Raw genomic sequence first — 19798 nt, 5'->3', positions numbered from 1 at the left:
AACCAGTTTCACCTGGAATGCTTTTCCAACAGTCTTGAAGGAGTTCCCACATATGCTGAGCACTTGTTGACTGCTTTTTCTTCACTCTGCCATCCGACTCATCCCAAACCATATCAATTGGGTTGAGGTGGAGGCCAGGTCATCTGATGCAGCACTTCATCACTCTCCTTCTTGGTAAAATAGCCCTTACACAGCCTGGAGGTGTGTTGGCTCATTGTCCTGTTGAAAAACAAATGATAGTCCCACTAAGCCCAAACCAGATGGGACGGCTTATCGCTGCAGAATGCTGTGGTAGCCATGCTGGTTAAGTGTGCCTTGAATTCTAAATAAATCACAGACAGTGTCACCAGCAAAGCACCCCCACACCAAAACACCTCCTCCTTCATGCTTTACGGTGGGAACTACACATGCGTAGATCATCCGTTCACCCACACCGGGTCTCACAATGACACAGCAGTTTGAACCAGAAATCTCCAATTTGGACTCCAAACCAAAGGACACATTTCCACATTTCCATTGAAATGTTCAAGATTGACTGACCTTCATGTCTTAAAGAAATGATGGACTGCTTATTTGAGATGTTCTTGCCAAAATATGGACTTGGTCTTTTACCAAATAGGGCTCTCTTCTGTACACTCCCCCTACCTTGTCACAACACAACTCATTGGCCCAAACGCATTATGAAGGAAAGAAATTCCACAAATTAACTTTTAAGAAGGCACACCTGTTAATTGAAATGTATTCCAGGTGATTACCTCATGAAGCTGGCTGAGAGAATGCCAAGAGTGTGCAAAGCTGTCATCAAGGCAAAGGGGGGCTATTTGAAGAATCTCAAATACAAACTATATTTTGATTTGTTTAACACTTTTTTGGTTACTACATGATTCCATATGTGTTATTTCATAGTTTTGATGTCTTCACTATTATTCTACAATGTAAAATTTAAAAAAAAATAAAGACAAACCTTGAATGTGTCCAAACTTTTGACTGGTAATTTGAAAGTTATTTCAAGCAATTTTTTTAAACTAATAAGCCTAGGCCTATTAGAGGAGAGAAGCATCGATCAATCCTCTTGCTTGCTGAATGGCATACCCCATGTGGGGTCACCTGATTTGAAAAAGGGGTCTCGAGAGAAACTCTGAAATAAAATAAAAATAATTGTGCTTGGTTCATAGAACCGGGGTTACATTAGTAACCTCCGATAGCCACTAGATGCAGTTGTAATAAACAGAATGGTTTCTGTTTTCTTCCTACAAATGTGGCTCTTTCTATTGAACCGTTTAAGCTACAAAATATTATGACCCCATCACTGAAAGATAAGACTCTCAGAGACACATATGGCTTCTGTTTCTTTCTTCAAGCTGCGCAGGACTCATTAGAACATAGTGGACGAGACCAGGCACAAAATCAGACTGGAGGAAAATAACATCATCACTAGCTAGGTTTCCATCCAATTGGCGACAGATTTTCATGCGAATATTCTAAAATATGCATAAAGTAAATATGCAATTTTCCCACCAGTGGTGTGTTTCCACCAAATGGACTTATTGCAGATACAAATCTGTGTGTGATGATGTAGTGCACACAGAATGTACTTTTTCACATATGTTTTCATGCACCAAATAAAAATCTAAAGTTCAATGTGTTTCCATCGCATTTTCAGCTCTGTCGCAAAAACTATTGTGTTAAATAGCAAATGTGCCTATTCTGGTCTTGGCATGTACGCTATAGCCAACAGCTTGCAAATACAGGCTGTGCTGGTAGGCTAGTCCATTATGAGATTATTATGGATAATAATATTTTTATTTGTCAAACGGCAGTCAAGCATCACTCATCATGTCACTAGAATAAGACCCTTGAAATGTATTGGAAAGGAGCATCAAGGTCACAGTGCACTTTCACCACCCTGTGAAGTGCATCATCATTTATTTAATCTGTAGCCTAATAAAATGCATGGTTTCCTGAGTCGTAGTTGGAGGACCACACACCATATAATCTCGTGACTCCAAGTTTACTTTGATATGATGGTTATTATATCAATATTTGCGCATAAAGGCGTTTCCACCACCATTTCTCGCATAATTAATATTACAGACACAAAAAGATCCCATCATGTCGAACGAACAAATTATCTGTCTGCATTTATAAAATTGTACCGAAAGTCCTGTTTCCATTACAGCTATCGTGATTTTTTTTTTTAAATACTCCATAATACTGTGGATGGAAACGTGGTTAATGATGATGTTATTTTCTACACAGAAGATCATACAAAAGTATTGTCTGATGATCTTCTGAACTTTCCAATACCATTCTTATGCAGTTCAGTCACTTTACAGTTTTTTCCAACTGCTTACAAACAAAATCTTTTCATGTCACACGATTTTTGAAACCTCTCACTCAAAGTGCAAAACTACACACATCTCCAAAAACATAAGCTATTTCTCAGCCTTTGACTCAGTTGTCAATTGCATAAAACACTTTTTTCAAAACACTACACACAATTCTCTACCTAAAACACAAAGATCTAACAGGAAGTGACTTGCTTTCCTTTTCCAAACACAACCAATCAAAATGCTACACTTATTCACCAGGTCACACACACTCCTCACATGTGCAAACACTAATTGCTTAACTGATCACTAACCAATCACTGATTTACTGTAGTATAGGCCTATAAATAGGTCAAAGGTCAGATTACCTGTTTTGAACAATGGATGCCAACAATGGACAGAGAGCAAGAGGAGTAGGAGGGAGAGGCAGGGGACAACAACAAGGACAAATTCAAAGACGAAGAGTTGGAAGAGGAGGAGGAGTAAGAGGAAGAGGAAGAGGAAGAAGAGGACAAGGGCAAAGAAGAGAAGGAAGGAGAGCCATCTCTGATGAGATTAGGGCAACATTTGTTGATCATGTGATCAACCACGGTTTGACCATGAGAGAGGCTGGACCAACTTGAGTCGATTTACAGTGGCGTCCATAATTCGAACCTTCATAAATGAGAACAGGTATGCAACTATCTAATAACTATTTTAGCATTACAGTAATGTACTGTAAAATACGTATGACTGCATAGTATTGCATAAACATTTGTAACTCTAAGCCATCCATTTACTGCACTGCATTGAATGAATGAGGTTGGTTATCATGCTGTACTACATTTTTTTGTACATTGTTTACAGTTCCTATGCTGAACACATACTGTGTTTGAATTCTGTACAGAGTGGAAAGGCAAAGACATCATGGAGGACGAGGACTGCAATTATAAATATGGTTTTGGCCAACAATGCAATTAGGATCGAGAGATAAGAGAGCATATCTTGAATAATGACACCATATTTAACAACATCAATGCTGTAAGCCTGTCGACCATACAACGCATCCTCCAACGGCACCAAGTGACGATGAAACAACTTTACAATGTGCCATTTGAGAGAAACTCTGACAGAGTCAAGAATCTGTGACATGACTTTGTAGAGGTATGTATGCAACACTACTTCCAGTACTTCAGACATACCATATTTACTCATCTGTATATCCTTTTGTCTGTTACAGAGAGTATTGGAGATGGATGCCCATGTAATTCGCCATGAATTTATTTATGTGGATGAGGTTGGCTTCAACCTCACCAAAACGGAAGAAATGTAATAGGACAGAGGGCAATTACCAATGTCCCTGGACAGCGTGGGGGTAATATAATTATGTGTGCTGTCATCACTCAAAACGGGGTCCTCCATCACAATGCCACACTGGGTCCGTACAACACCGGCCATATGCTCACTTTTCTGGATGCAATTTACACAATGCTTGTCCCTGATCCAGATCAGGAGCCTGCTAGATTTGTGGTTATATGGGACAATGTTCGTTTTCACCGGGCTGTTCTGGTCCAAAATTGGTTTGCCACCCATCCACAATTTGTAGTTTTGTACCTACCCCCATATTCACCTTTTCTAAATCCCATAGAGGAATTCTTCTCAGCCTGGCGCTGGAAAGTGTATGATCGTCAACCCTATGCCCACATGCCGCTTCTCCAGGCAATGGAGGACGCCATGCTAGGAGATACTTCCCTCGATGTTTGGCAAGGGAAAACTTATCTTGTGATGTGGACGAAGTATTGTGGCCAGACCCAGCCCGGAGAAGGGATGAAGCGTAGCTTAGCACTGGTGACTGCCCCCCCCCCTACCAATTCCTGGACTGCCCCCCTGGGACCCCACACACACAATTGTGTTCTTTACTGGATTCTAAAGAATGTACTTTTGGTTTACATATGTTTATGGTTTTGTTGTATGCTACTGTATACAACAATGATGTTTGGCCTAATAAATATTTTCTGTTTCTACATTGCATTGGTGTTTACAGTGTACTTGTTACCCCTCTCAGCAGATTACTTTCACTGTAGAACATTGTACTGAAATGTAGATATAAGCCTATGAAAGACCAAAGAGCTTTAGATTTAGAACAACAGTGTTTACATGGTATATCCAAAAATTTACTATTATGAAATAAGTGTTTGCCATTTGATGCAAATGCTTCATTCTGACATGTGTTTATGGCATTTTGAATGCAGTGTTACATTTTGAAGGAGATGTGAGGCATTTTGCATTTTGTGTGTGCATTTCTGGGAATTGTGTGTAGAGTTTTGAAAAAAGGAGACATAGTTTTGAAAACGTGTGTAAGCAGTTTGAAAAAACTGTAAACCATACTTCCTTCAGATTGTAGTGTCAAAAGTACTGTCAGACTATGTAAAATACTGTCATATCCTCAATAAAAAAAGTAAACATTGGCCATTGATTATATCAGTTATGGGATTGCGAAAACATTTTCATATCAAAATGGGGTTGTGGGCCAAAAAAGTTTGGGAATCCCTGGGATACATCATTGGCAATGAACCTGGGAAGTTTGAATGGCGAGAACGACGTTTATAGCTCTGGTGTGATGTAATCACATTGACTAACTTAATACGGTGCTGCACTGATGCATTGCAAATGACAAACCAGGCAGAGAAATTAATGAACACTACGAACCCACGGACCTGTCAGTGGCAGTTTCCCAGATAACAATTTATATTGGTCTGCAGCTTATTTTCGCATGTGAAAAGACATAAATCTAACCTGTTCCTTATAAATAATTGACAGATTGTGGCGATATTTCGCAATTGGTGTGAAAAGCTTCATAAACAAGACGTGCTCTTTTTATTTTTTTGGTCCGAATTATTCGCACGAAAATAACAGACTTACTCTGACAGCCCTGCCTTCTATCATATGAACTCAATCATGTTTATGATCGATACTCAAATAACCCAGAACAGGGATGTAGTGAGTAGACATCCATGTTCCCTGTAGTATACAAAATATGTTCAACTGTCTCCTGCAACCCTCTCTGTTCCTCCACTCCTCAGATCGGACCTAATGGATATTATTTTGCCATCGACCCCAATGGATATGTGCTGCTACACCCCAACCTCCAACCTAAGGTATGTACTATCCCTCTGTCTTCTATTATGATGTTACCACGTCTTACAATCCCAACTCATACAGAGTTGACTGATCATTCTGAGGTGCTACTATGATTGCTGTGGATCTTATTCATGTTCATATGAACCCACACATGATCGTAGCAGTATATCTAACCACAGGCCACCATAATGGTCCTGAGCCACCTTTAGAGAAACACAACCGACTGCTCCTCCCTACCTCTTCTATTCCTCCCCTCTTTCCTCTCCTCCTCTCCTGATCTCCTCTTCCTCCTCAACACCCGCTGTCCAGGTCTTGACAGGTTGCAGAGGGCCATGTGTTGCCCAGGCCCGCAGGCACTCTGTTGGGGCTTGTTGTGTTCAGAGGGGGGCCTCTCTGGATCTGAGGCCTGGGACACATGTTAACATCTCATCCAGCCACATCCTTAAAACACTAATCAACATGGACACACACTCATGGATCCAATCTATACATACACACACAGGCACTTAACCCTAACCAATGCAGAGCATACACAGGGTGTTCGTGTGTAAAGGCGTGCAGCCTCTTCCAAAGGGAACCGTTTCAAAGTGACTGGAGGTCTTGAACAGTGTTGTATAGGTTTCCCAAGGAGGAACCATGTGTGTAAATGTGTCAGTCAGGGTTTGAAACAGGGAGGGGATCAGAGATGAATGCCATCAGAAGGCCTTGTGACTAATGTGATTATAACCGTGCTGAAATTTGCTACAGACGCAACCCTTTTGTTGAAGGTTGCAACGGTCATGGTTTGAGTCCCGCCTGGCCACATACTGTATGTGTTAACGTTTATTCTATTTAGATAATAGTGCCTGGCCAATGAATTCATATTATTATCAAATAGAGATGTTGTCTCCCACTGAAATGCTCCCTGCATCTCTCTCATTATGTATGTGTTAGAAAAGGATCCGTAACCGCAAGACAAGACTCAATAAGCCATATGCCATCACGTTCCATGAGGTGAGAGAGAGTAGGATAGATAGATAGTAGATGTACTATAGTAGAACATATTATAGATGTAGATTAGTAGCCCTTAGGGCTGGTCTTTAACTGTTAGATCATTGAGTGGAGTGTGTGTGTCCAGTAAAATCTACTAAAGTGATGGTACACTAGAAAATGACTCCTTGGATCAACCTAAGAAAATTACTTAAACTGGTTACAAGTAAATTAGTTATGTTTTCTCAGTTGAAAAATACCACATTTGTTGAAACCAAATATATGATTCAATGCCAACTGTTTTATTTGATTATTACCAAACCTATATTTTAAGTTGCAACCTATTTCTTTCAGCACTCAACTTACTTTACCCCTTTGGTTAAACCTAATAAATAATAAATAACAAATACAAACTAATAGTTCATGTAAATACAACCCATGTTTTCATCTTGTTCCAAGTTAACTTTTTAATATGGAATTACCTATGGGTTACCCGCAATGAAATAAGTTCTCTATAAATCAAGAAATTATGTTGGTTCAATAACATAAAATTATGTTTCCGAAAATATTCTTTACACAAGTAAGTAGCAACAATATCGTAACCAAGCATTGGATACCTTAACATATAACACTTGACAGGCTCTTTAGTATCACATGCACTTATGCAAGTATCATTACAGACACTGGCAAGTTTAAGTTTGAATAACGAATACAATAGACCACATTAACTGTAATGACATTCACTTTCTCGTGTAGACAAAAATAGCAAACTGAAAGCCACAGCCCAATAAGCCACGCCTCCAACTCTTCTGATAGGCTGCCACCGCTATATCGCCCCCATCGCTATTCAATGCGCATGTGCATGAGGAGTTGAAAGCATTTTAGAAGCTTTCATTCAATTAAAAAAATCCCATTGATCTGTCATATTTGTTTTTTAATTTCAGATCAATTGAATAGAATAGGTTGAACGAACCAAAGCGTAATTTTCAATCATTCCAATCAGTGTTTAATACATTTATGTACAGTTTTTTTTTCTTGAGTCCAACCCCATTCGATGCACTAAATGGATGTGGGTGGAGCAATGTCTACATAAGGGTGCAAATTACAAACACTCACATAAGCTCTGACAAAGGCCTTGAGGCCGATACGTAAAGCTTAATAATAAATAGTGATTACTAGCAAGAGCAGTGTGCAGGTTTCTCTTTTCCTTCATGTTATTCTGTTGTTACCATGCACCTGCAACAAAGATAGCTCAGATGTGCGAGCGCCTTTTTGAATTTTTAATCATTCCAATCAGTAAAAGCACTGCTGCTGAACAACAGCGTGGTCAGTGTTTTCCTGCTACTGTAGCCTTAGAGCATCATACTCAGTAGGTAGGGGAGGAATAGATAATAATAGTGAATAGTTGTTATTAGATAGTGTTTCTTGCGTCTAATCCATCTGTCATGTCAGTATCTAGAAGTTTGGGTGTATGTGCGCATGTGTGCGTGCGTGCGTGCGTGCGTGAGAGAGAGAGAGAGAGAGAGAGAGAGAGAGAGAGAGAGAGAGAGAGAGAGAGAGAGAGAGAGAGAGAGAGAGAGAGAGAGAGAGAGAGAGAGAGAGAGAGAGAGAGAGAGAGAGAGAGAGAGAGAGAGAGAGAGGGACCAGGGTTACAGCAGGTCCCTTTCTAGTACTGCTACTGATTTGTCTTTCTCACTGGGACTTGATGGATCAATTCATGAAACTGTATGAATTAATCTGTGCACTATTGTCATGAATTCCTATTTATATTCACATCATACACTTGCTTTATAAATCATGTCCATAATCCCTCCGGTACAGTACTGTAAGGCATTCCAGTGAAAGGGCATGGTCAATCTTACTGTGTATGATCTGTGTGTGTGTGCAAGCGTGTGTGCATGTGTGATCAGAGAAACAGAGGAGTGTGTGAATATGGAGGGTGACCTTGGACTCTTTGAACACATTCTCTCTTTTCTCTCTTGTTCTTGTGTTATTGTCTGTGTGTGATTGTGGTTCAATAGAAAACCCATTTCATACTCATCACACAAATCCCTCGTTACATTTGGTGTTGGATTTTGATCTCTCTCCCCCACCCACTCACTTTGCAACTCTCTTTCTTGCTTTCTTTCTTTTTTTGCTTTCTTGCTTATTCTATTTCTCTGTATATTATACTTTCATCCTCTCTCCTTCATTTTTTGTACTGTTTATTTAATGTGCTTGTATTTTCTGTATCATCTTATGGCCTCTAACTATTATTTGTATTTTGTTCCCATGCTGAGATCCTCATCATCTTCCTCCTCTTTCTCCACTGTTCCATCTTTCTTTTCTCTCTTCATCCAATGTAAGGATAATTTAATCATCATCATCATTATCATCATCATCATCATCATCATCACAGTGTGTGTATGTAGCTTTTGTGGGAACTAAATCCATATGAACCTTCTATAAAGTGTATACATTCTAAAGGTAGAGCAGTGTTGCTAGGAGCCAGAGTATCAGGTTCCATCCATTTACTGGTGCTTTAACAGAGTAGTTCTGCTGCTACTTTATAACATTATACAGTCTCTGATACGCACGGAGGAGGGTGTAACTACTGACATTAATACAGTCTACAATTAGTCTGTATCAAACATACACACACACACACACAAAAACTCAAACAGGCACACACACACACACAGACTCAACCATCATGCATGCACGCAACACACACACACACACACACACACACACACAAGCTGGAGTATTCCGGTCAGTTGGTTCTCAGCTGTATAAACTAGGCTCTTTGTCTGAATGTACAGTATATACTGTAAAACGCGACAGGGTAAGGAGCAGAGTTGTACTCTATGGCCTGAAGCCATGCTAAGAACCCATGACTGAAAAATATACATCACACAGTGTACTGCAGAGTTTCCCAACTGGCGGCTGTGATTTTGTTTGGCCTCCCAAGTTTTATGAGCAAGTTTTTTGTTGTTGAATTTTCATTGGCATATGAAAGACTGTAAGAACACCAGGAAAACAGCTCAAAGTGATTTTAATTTAAGAAATCTGTTCACAAGTATTCCCACGCAAAAAAAAGAGACACATGATCGTATACAAATGTAAGCAAGGTTTGAAGTTATTATGTTTTAGTCAAACATTATATCTGTTTGGGCTTCTTGCGGTCAATTTGCAGTCTCCAAATTATTTGTAATTATGTTCCGGTCCGCCGACCATCCGCTCAAGAAAAAAATCAGCCCGCGGCTGAATCTAGTTGATGATCCCTGGTCTACTGCGTTTCAACTCACTGTAACAACTCAACATGCTTCAGGGGGACCGATATCAAACAAGGTCATGCTATTGAATATACAAGCATAAGTTTCTACAATAACCCAATGTTTCTTTCCATAGTTATACTGTATTCACTGGCTTGTAAATATTGAATTCATTTATTTATGGATACTGTGTGTGTGTGTGTGCGTGCGTGTGCGCGTGTGTGTATCGTGGTAACTCATCCACCAGACTAAACACTCACCTCTCCTCAGAACCCTAAATTCCAGGAGCCTGTCACTCTGGACTTCCTCGATGCTGAACTGGAGAACGACATCAAAGTCCAGGTAAACACACACACAGGTGTTAGTTGTGTCCTGTCTCCTACTAAAGCTCACTGAGTGTGATTTATACAGTGACTGGCTATAAATGAGAGGACATGTTTACAGAAGCAGTGGATACCCCATCTCTGTCTGTCTCTCCCTCTCCTTTCATCCTGCTTCTTTCATATACACTGCAAGAGGGAAGTTCAGCATATGTATGTGCTACCAATCTCCTGTTATTCCCCTCTTTCTCTCTCACTATTGTACAGATGTGCACTGTGTTTTAGAGAGAGAACGGTAGAGAGATCAGACCCTCTCTCACACACACACAACCACGCATGCATGATCTCTCTCCCTCTCTCTCTCTCTCTCTCTCTCTCTCTCTCTCTCTCTCTCTCTCTCTCTCTCTCTCTCTATAGATCAGGAGAATGATGATAGATGGGAACCCAGGTGAAGAGACCATAGATACTCTAGTTAAAACTCAGGATGAGGTGAGATCAGCACAAATGAAAGATACATTGTTATTAATACTCACTTACACATCTCCTAGTGACATCAGTGCATGATTAAGGAGGAAGTGAGTTATTTGTAGTTTACGATTTAGGATTATGACTGTTTTAACACTTCTGTGTCTGTGTATGTACATTTGTGTGTGTGTGTGTGTGTGTGTGTGTGTGTGTGTGTGTGTTCTCTGACAGAGGTACATCGACAGAGGAGTAAGAACTTACACCTGGGCTCAGGTCAATGGAACAGACTACAGGTAAGCAAGAGGACTGAGAGATGTTGACCCAGTCCAGAAACAACCTTTAACCCCTAGCTTTATCCCCTAGAAACTTGTAGTGATCTGAAAGGATTGGATAGCTTGCTGTAACGTTACAGTGGTCTCAGATCTCTACTTCATGAATACGATCAGTTCAGGCCAGTAGGGGGCACTCTCTGTCCCTCTCCATCACAGTAAAACCCATTTCTCAACCACTGAATTGTGTTTAAATGCAGATGTTCAGTGTTCTGTCACCTTGTGGATGGAACAAGTTTTTCCAAGCTTCGCCCTCAGTGTGTCAATAGAGAAAGGACAGGGTCCTGTATAATGACAATACCTTTATTTCCCCAGCTTGGCTCTGGTCCTGCCTACCTACAGTGAACACTACATACAGGCAAAACTGGGAGACACCATCAGACAGGCCATGGGTGAGAACACACTCACACCCAGGCACACAGCCACAAAACAAACACGCCACAACGACTCTGCTCACTCAGATCAGTGAGTTTTGCCAATATTCCTCCTTTATAGTGTGGCCACATGGTCCAGTCAGCTGAAGTCTCTCTCTCTCTCCCTCCACCCTACTCTCCCTCTCCATCACCCTTTCCCAGATCACATACTTCCCCTCCCTCCCTCCCTCCCTCCCTCCATCAGCTCTGATGCACCCCACCCGCTCTCCTTGTTCCTTCTCTCCCTCTTTCCCCTCTTTTTTTCCATCTCTTGTTCCTCTGTTCCCTTTCTTTGAATCTGAGGGCAGAGGAGGCATGTTACCTTACACAGCCTGACTGTTCTCCAGGGCTTTCCTCTAGACTTAATTTGTCTTCACCTCTTTCTCTACCCAGACCTGGTTTATCACTACTCATAGTGGCTTTATCACATGGTTCCTGTACTGTACCTCTGATGTACAAGATAAATCCACCTCTACAAACTATCCAACTCTCTGTTGACTTTAATGTTCCCCTCATGTCCTCTCTCTATCTGCCCCTTAATGGGATCCGTACAGCTCCATGGGGCAAGTACTCTATTTTCTGGTGTAAACTCACTTTTCATTATCTGTCCTCCAGTCTCTGCATGATCATGTGTATGTGTTTGCATGATGAAGTATATTAATTCTACACGGTGACAGAGCGAAACAAAAGGAGGTAAAACGAGATGGAAGGAAAGAAGGGAAAATGAATGACAAATCTATAGTGATAGAGAGTAAAAGAGAGAAGAGCTGAGGTCCATGTGATTCCTACCATGCCCAGTCCTTAGAGGAGATGTCCCACAATCTGCCTGTCATGTTTTACATGCTATTAAAATTATTTGATTATGCTCCAGATAGTCATGAACCTTTTAATACTGAACCATCAGTAAACGGTTTCACAGACTGCTGGCATGACTGTTTCAATTTAATGGACATTTTTCTCATGATGTCTTCTTTTAAGAGATTGATTGATTGACATTGATGTCTTTACGAGTGTAGGAACTCTATTTGAAAGAACATAGTGAAATCCAAAGCCAAAGCCTGTCACATGGAATAACAGGAGAGACAGATACTGTGCTGGAGTAACTGTGGATGTACTATACGTTATTGCATGGTAGCACCTCTCAGTTTGGATAGTGTGGTTGTTTTAGATCAGATTTCCATTCTTTTAAGACTTCTGATATTGGTGTAACATGAATTTGATAAGACATCTGAAATCCCAATGGTTCTGTTTTCTCTCTATTTCTCTGTCTCCCTCTCTCTACTCTCCCCCCCCCCCCCCCCCCCCCCCCATCTCTCTCTCTTTCTCTCCCGCTCCCTCTCTCTCGCGCTCTGCTGAAACTACAGGGCAAAAGGGCAAGTATTCTTCTTCCCCTCATCTGCTTGTTCCATCACTTCAGTTTCACTCCACACCTTTTCTTCCTGTCTACCCGGCACCTCATACAGTTGAAGTCGGAAGTTTACATAAACTTAGGTTGGAGTCATTAAAACTTGTTTTTCAACCACTCCACAAATTTCTTGTTAACAAACTATAGTTTTGGCAAGTCGATTAGGACATCTACTTTGTGCATGACACAAGTAATTTTTCCAACAATTGTTTACAGACAGATTATTTCACTTATAATTCACTGTATCACAATTCCAGTGGGTCAGAAGTTTACATACACTAAGTTGACTGTGCCTTTAAACAGCTTGGAAAATTCCTGAAAATGATGTCATGGCTTTAGAAGCTTCTGATAGGCTAATTGACATCATTTGAGTCAATTGGAGGTGTACCTGTGGATGTATTTCAAGACCTACCTTCAAACTAAGTGCCTCTTTGCTTGACATCATGGGAAAATCAAAAGAAATCAGCCAAGACCTCAGAAAAAAAATTGTAGACCTCCACAAGTCTGGTTCATCCTTGGGAGCAATTTCCAAACGCCTAAAGGTACCACGTTCATATGTACAAACAATAGTCCGCAAGTATAAACACCATGGGACCACGCAGCCATCATACCGCTCAGGAAGGAGACGCGTTCTGTCTCCTAGAGATGAACATACTTTGGTGCAAAAAGTGCAAATCAATCCCAGAACAACAGCAAAGGACCTTGTGAAGATGCTGGAGGAAACAGGTACAAGTATCTATATCCACAGTAAAACAAGTATTTTATCGACATAACCTGAAAGGCCGCTCAGCAAGGAAGAAGCCACTGCTCCAAAACCGCCATTAAAAAGGCAGATTACGGTTTGCAACTGCACATGAGGACAGAAATCGTACTTTTTGGAGAAATGTCCTCTGGTCTGATGAAACAATAGTAGAACTGTTTGGCCATAATGACCATCGTTATGTTTGGAGGAAAAAGGGGGTTGCTTGCAAGCCGAAGAACACCATCCCAACCGTGAAGCACGGGGGTGGCAGCATCATGCTGTGGGGGTGCTTTGCTGCAGGAGGGACTGGTGCACTTCACAAAATAGATGGCATCATGAGGAAGGAAAAGTATGTGGATATATTGAAGCAACATCTCAAGACATCAGTCAGGAAGTTAAAGCTTGGTCGCAAATGGGTCTTCCAAATGGACAATGACCCCAAGCATATTTCCAAAGTTGTGGCAAAATGGCTTAAGGACAACAAAGTCAAGGTATTGGAGTGGCCATCACAAAGCCCTGACCTCAATCCTATAGAACATTTGTGGGCAGAACTGAAAAAGTGTGTGCGAGCAAGGAGGCCTACAAACCTGACTCAGTTACACCAGCTCTGTCAGGAGGAATGGGCCAAAATTCACCCAACGTATTGTGAGAAGCTTGTGGAAGGCTACCCGAAATGTTTGACCCAAGTTAAACAATTTAAAGGCAATGCTACCAAATACTAATTGAGTGTATGTAAACTTCTGACCCACTGGGAATGTGATGAAAGAAATAAAAGCTGAAATAAATCATTCTCTCTACTATTATTCTGACATTTCACATTCTTAAAATAAAGTGGTGATCCTAACTGACCTAAGACAGGGAATGTTTAGGATTAAATGTCAGGAATTGTGAAAAACTGAGTTTAAATGTATTTGGCTAAGGTGTATGTAAACTTCCGACTTCAACTGTGTGTGTGTGTATGTGTGTGTGTGTGTGCGCATGCACGTGTGTGTGTGTGTATGTGTGACACACATTGACCTGTCACCACTCTGATCAGACTGTGGTTGATATGAACCAGGACTATATCAGTGAGTTAAAGGATAGCCCTGTTCTAGATAAGGCCTGACAGTGACAGTCAGCAGAGTGCACTGGCCTAACAGCCATAACAAGTCATGCTGACAGACTAGTGGCAATACCAAGCTTTAAAGATGGATAGGACTTTGTCTCCATAATCACTGTCTCTCTTTCTGTCATGTCTTGTTTCACTCATTCATCTTTCAGTTCTTCTTTCCATAATGATCAGTCTGATATGTAGTATAGGCCATGAGTGTGTTGAGATTCTAAGGTTCCATAGTGTGTGTAAGGTTCTAAAGATGTCTCTCTATTCTCTTCAGCCATGGATACTCTGCAGGTGGAGATGTTTGATGAGTTGGGCTACACCTTCATCGCCCCCAGGTGAGTGGCTACAGCAGCACATCTGAATCTCCTCCACCCTCCTCCATTTAGAACCATTGTTACTCCAGAAGTGTACTTACAGCTAGGAGTAGCTGGTTATTCCACAGCTTTTGCCAGCATTGAGGAGCACGGAGTAGCATTAGGGAGAAGTTATAAAAGGAGTATAATGTTGTACAGATGTTGAATTTGAGATGTAATGTAGCTAATATACAGTATCTGCTATTTCTGTAGGGAGTACTGCAAAGGCCTGAAGGACAACGACAACAACACCCAGTTCCTCCTGGACTTCAACCAGTTCATTGACAGGAACACACTGGAAGAGCCATGTTAGTTACCATGCCTGTTTAACACTCACAGGCACGCATACAACCCACACACACACACACACACACACACACACACACACACACACACACACACACACACACACACACACACACACACACACACACACACACACACACACACACACACACACACACACACACACACACACACACACACACACACACACACACCTCCATCCATCTCTCCATCTCCTCTGCCTGTTGTATTCAAAAGGCAGTCAAGGTCAAAAAGAAGCTCTAGATCAATACAGTCATTACTAGGCAGTATACCCACCCAGGGGGAGGAGTTAGTGGGGGGGAGTCAGGAGGGTTTCTCACCGCTGTGATGTTATGGTGTTCCATAGCCCTGGGAAGGTCAGAGAGAGGCATTAGATGTTTGATTAGTCTGGTCTGGCCAGGAATGACATCAACCTTATCAAATGTGGTAGGCATTCGATTAGTGTAGTCTGGCCAGGGGGTGATGTCATCCTGATCGACTGAGCTTCTAGAACCTGATGTTGTCATGCTACTATGTGACTCACAACCTCTATAGTGGTCATAATCTAATGGGTATCAGCTACTGGAGATCCCATCAACTTCCTCAGCGTCAGCTAATGGATCGCAATGTCCTCTGTGTTGTCTAAGCAAGCTCAAGCCATCTTAACTTATATGTGTCATCCTTGCAGTTTGCCAAGGGGTTTACTGTGGAAGATACTTCAGTAACAATGTCTTCCTCTCTAGGTAATGTGACTCTGGTCAGTAGGCTGCTGTTGGACGCTGGGTTGACCGCTGATCTGGTCAAACTGTGGAAGGAGCAGACATTGTGAGTGCCACACACAAACTCACACACACTGCCCATCATGCATCATCTACATGTACGCATTGAGAATCAGTTACGTGAATTAAATAGACAGTCAGTCTATTCCCCATCTTGTTGATGTCTTATTGGAGAAACACCAGGCAGCTAGTACTGCTATAGGCTAATGTCTAGGTCTGTTGCTGTGAGAGTCTTGTGTTTTACCAATAAAGTATGATGAAAGAAAGACACAGGACCAGCCATGCCAAGCTATGCCAAGACTTAGTGTGTTCTGAAGACACCACAGTAATTACATCAACATGCGTTAATCACGCCATACACACACATGCTCACATAAACAGGAACAATTTACTGAACAAAGAACTCTATTCAGAATTAGGACATAAAGAGAAGTGACTCTCTGGGAATACAACAATTTGTTTTCAAAGGTTCTGGACACAGTGATGTGTAGGCCTCTCTGTAGGCCTCTCCAAGACACACACTGTTCAGATGGACTAGTGATTTTTCCTGGGAGAGAGATATGTGCTTCAAAGACAGTGGAATATTTAGCTCATGCCTCTCTGATTGGTATAGATGGTCCCTGAGCATCTGTTATATATATATGGTAAATGGGTCAATGGGGTCAATGGTTCCATTGAACAGATTGGCACACATTCAACAAATCAGATTTTAACAAATGGATATTCGTCAAATCCGTCATGATTTACAGTATGTATTGTAACAAACCCACAATGTGGTTACTTAAGTTTTATTTGGATATTTGGCTGTTTTCGCTGCATAACATTTAGAAGTTGTCCCTTTTCAGGTTTAGAAGAAGTGACTGCTAAATGCTAACTCCCGTTCGTATAAGCTGGTTAGCATAGCTAGTATACAGAAATCAGTGGTGGTAGTCAGTCAATTTTGAACTGTAATGCAGTTGATTGGTTAAGATGACATGAACGTGTTGAGGTTGACATCCATACAAGCATTATAGTAATTTTACCTCAACATAGTGTGAAATACACATATAAACAATAGCCTAAATGTAGGTTAATTTTGCTGGGGGGCAATGGGGAGATTGGGGATCTTTCCCCCACTGCCATTTCCCCCACACGTTTCCATGGTAATTCCATTGTTTTGGTCGAGTTCTATTTACCTCTTTACCGCATCTATTGAACTGTGATTGGTTCCTGTGTGTTCTTTCTGTTCCCAGGGGCGGGATTCTGGCTAGGTTTGTAGCCACTGATGGAGGGATCACCAGAGTCTATCCAAGAAGGTATGCTCAGATTTCTCCTTCCCAGTTAGTTAGATTAGCCCGCTCCCATACTGTAGGTGCTGTGGCCAACTCCTATTGTAAGAAGCCATGACAACGGACTAATACAGGTAGGAGTTGGCTAATGCACAAGCTATTTTAAAGTGTATAATGGTTTGGCTTGGATATGATACTGTTTTACTTCCCAACCTGTTCTGCTGGCTCATTTCACATTTCATGGAGAGTTGGTTCTCCCAAATCACCTACTGCCCATTAGCCCACAATATGGTTCACATACACTGGAGATGTGCTCAGTACAGATGGACTCTTTCTATTCCCCTCTCTATGTCTCTCTCTGTCTCTCTCTGTCTCTCTCTCTGTCTCTCTCGCTGTCTCTCGCTGTCTCTCTGTCTCTCTCTTTCTCTCTCTCTTTATATTTCTTTCTTTATCTCTCTCTCTCTTCTCTCTGTCTGAAAATCTTTATCATTAGAATGTATATCATCTAGATGTCAAATGGGACCAGAGTTCCTTACAAATCAGTCTTGTTGATTGTTAAGAGTACATCAGTTTGTACTAGGTTTGTAGATACAATTTGAGGTTTTCAGCATCTTTCTGTGATTTATTTACAAAGGAAATGTTGAACATTAGTTGAGAATATCTGAATTTAGGTGGGTGATCTTAGTAAAAAGGTTTATCTTATATTTATATATCTAACATGCAATTTAACTTTCACATCACCAGTTAGAAAACAACTTTGCATAGAGCTTTTTATGACTGGCTTCAATGGAGTTATTATTGCATGTGAAGAAAATATGTAAAAATAAGTTCATAAAAAACATACATATTTGTTCTTTATCTCTGGACCAATTCCATGTCATTTTTCCAGTGCGTTGGGTGTGACTGTTATTTTGATCAAAGTGTAGCCTTACATTTGAATAAAATCTTTTAAACATCTGTGTCTTAAAAATGTGCTTGTGTGTATGCGTGTACATGTGTGTGCGTTCGTGTGTGTTTCAGTGCTGGGGAGGAGTGGACAGAGAATGCTGAGACCTATGACTCAAGTTTCTACAAGAGGACTCTGGATAACGACATCTATATTTTCACCGCGCCATACTTCAACAGTAGGTTAACACATACACACCAAACACACACAAACACATAGGGATCCAACGGTGTCCCCTCCTCAATGTGGTCTGCCAGCAAACCTCTCTCTGGGGACAAACGGCTTGCTCTACTGGCTGAGACCAGAGATGAGAAGCCCTCTAGTCCCCCCTCTCTCTGCTCCCGCTCATCTGTCTATCCATCCCCCTCTTCTATCCATCCCCTTTCTCTTCCCTCTCTCTCTACTCACAATTTTTGATATACTTCTTTCTTTAACTCTCTCTCTGCTACTTTCCACTCCCCCTCTCTATATGTCCCCGTAGTATTACAGTACTCTATAGACCAGATCTCTTAGTTAAAGAAGCCCAGTCTCCCCTCAGTATAACATTCCGTTTTTCACTCATACTATACTGCAGTATGTACTCATACTGCAAAGCCACACATACTTTATTAACATTTATCCAGTTACATCAGACCAAACAAACAAAGATTATATTTATCAAACATGATTCTTACCAAGCCTCACACAATTACTGTCATTGTCAAACAAATGTCACTGTATGTGAATGTGTTGAAACTCTTTCCTCTGCTCTCCCTCCCTCTTCCTCCTTCTCTCTCTGTTGCAGAGAGCAGGGAGTCAGGTTATGAGTCAGGTATTCTGGTGAGCAAGGCTGTAGACCTCAACATAGATGGAGTCGACCTCAAACCAGCTGGTGAGTGGACAATACTGTCCCCATTACCTTATGAAATCAAATCAAATCAAACTTTATTTGTCACATGCGCCGAATACAACAGGTGTAGACCTTACAGTGAAATGCTTACTTTACAAGCCCTTAACCAACAATGCAGTTCAAGAAAGAGTTAAGAAAATATTTACCAAATAAACTAAAGTAAAAAATAATGAAAAGTAACACAATAAAATAACAATAACGAGGCTATATACAGGTTGTAGCGGTACCAAGTCAATGTGCGGGGGTACAGGTTAGTTGAGGTAATTTGTACATGTAGATAGGGGTAAAGTAGATAATAGACAGCGGGTAGCAGTAGTGTAAAATAATGTAAATAGACCGGGTGGCCATTTGATTAATTGTTCAGCAGTCTTATGGCTTGGGGGTAGAAGCTGTTAAGGAGCCTTTTGGTCCTAGACTTGGTGCTCCGGTATCGCTTGCTGTGTGGTAGCAGAGAGAACAGTCTATGACTTGGGTGACTGGAGTCTTTGACAATTCTTTGGGCTTTCCTCTGACACCGCCTATTATATAGGTCCTGGATGGCAGGAAGCTTGGCCCCAGGGATGTACTGGGCTGTGCGCACTACCCTCTGTAGTGCCTTATAGTCAGATGATGAGCAGTTGCCATACCAGGCGGTGATGCAACCGGTCAGGATGCTCTCGATGGTTCAGCTGTAGAACTTTTTGCGGATCTGGGGACCCATGCCAAATATTTTCAGTCTCCTGAGGGGAAAAGGTGTTGTCGTGCCCTCTTCACGACTGTCTTGGTGTGTTTGGACCATGACAGTTCGTTGGTGATGTGGACACCAAGGAAC

At 41.4% G+C, this 19798-nt stretch overlaps 1 protein-coding gene across 1 annotated transcript in view; it reads left to right on the top strand.

Moving 5' to 3' along the window:
• Positions 1–19798, top strand: part of LOC311135495 (voltage-dependent calcium channel subunit alpha-2/delta-1-like) — a gene marked incomplete at both ends in the record, with an annotated part of 111145 nt that overhangs the window by 72758 nt on the left and 18589 nt on the right. Inside the window, 11 exons of the mRNA XM_084169492.1 lie at positions 5393–5467; positions 9944–10015; positions 10411–10482; positions 10690–10751; positions 11103–11179; positions 14721–14781; positions 15013–15107; positions 15849–15930; positions 17117–17179; positions 18173–18276; positions 18883–18969. Coding sequence (XP_084025618.1) covers positions 5393–5467; positions 9944–10015; positions 10411–10482; positions 10690–10751; positions 11103–11179; positions 14721–14781; positions 15013–15107; positions 15849–15930; positions 17117–17179; positions 18173–18276; positions 18883–18969 — 850 coding nt within the window. The remainder of the gene's footprint in view (positions 1–5392; positions 5468–9943; positions 10016–10410; positions 10483–10689; positions 10752–11102; positions 11180–14720; positions 14782–15012; positions 15108–15848; positions 15931–17116; positions 17180–18172; positions 18277–18882; positions 18970–19798) is intronic.

This window comes from Coregonus lavaretus, assembly GCF_964263955.1.
Source record: "Coregonus lavaretus genome assembly, chromosome: 9".
Classification (NCBI taxonomy): Eukaryota; Metazoa; Chordata; class Actinopteri; order Salmoniformes; family Salmonidae; genus Coregonus; species Coregonus lavaretus.
Note: the sequence above shows the minus strand (reverse complement) of the source record. Positions and strands in the feature narration are given on the sequence as shown.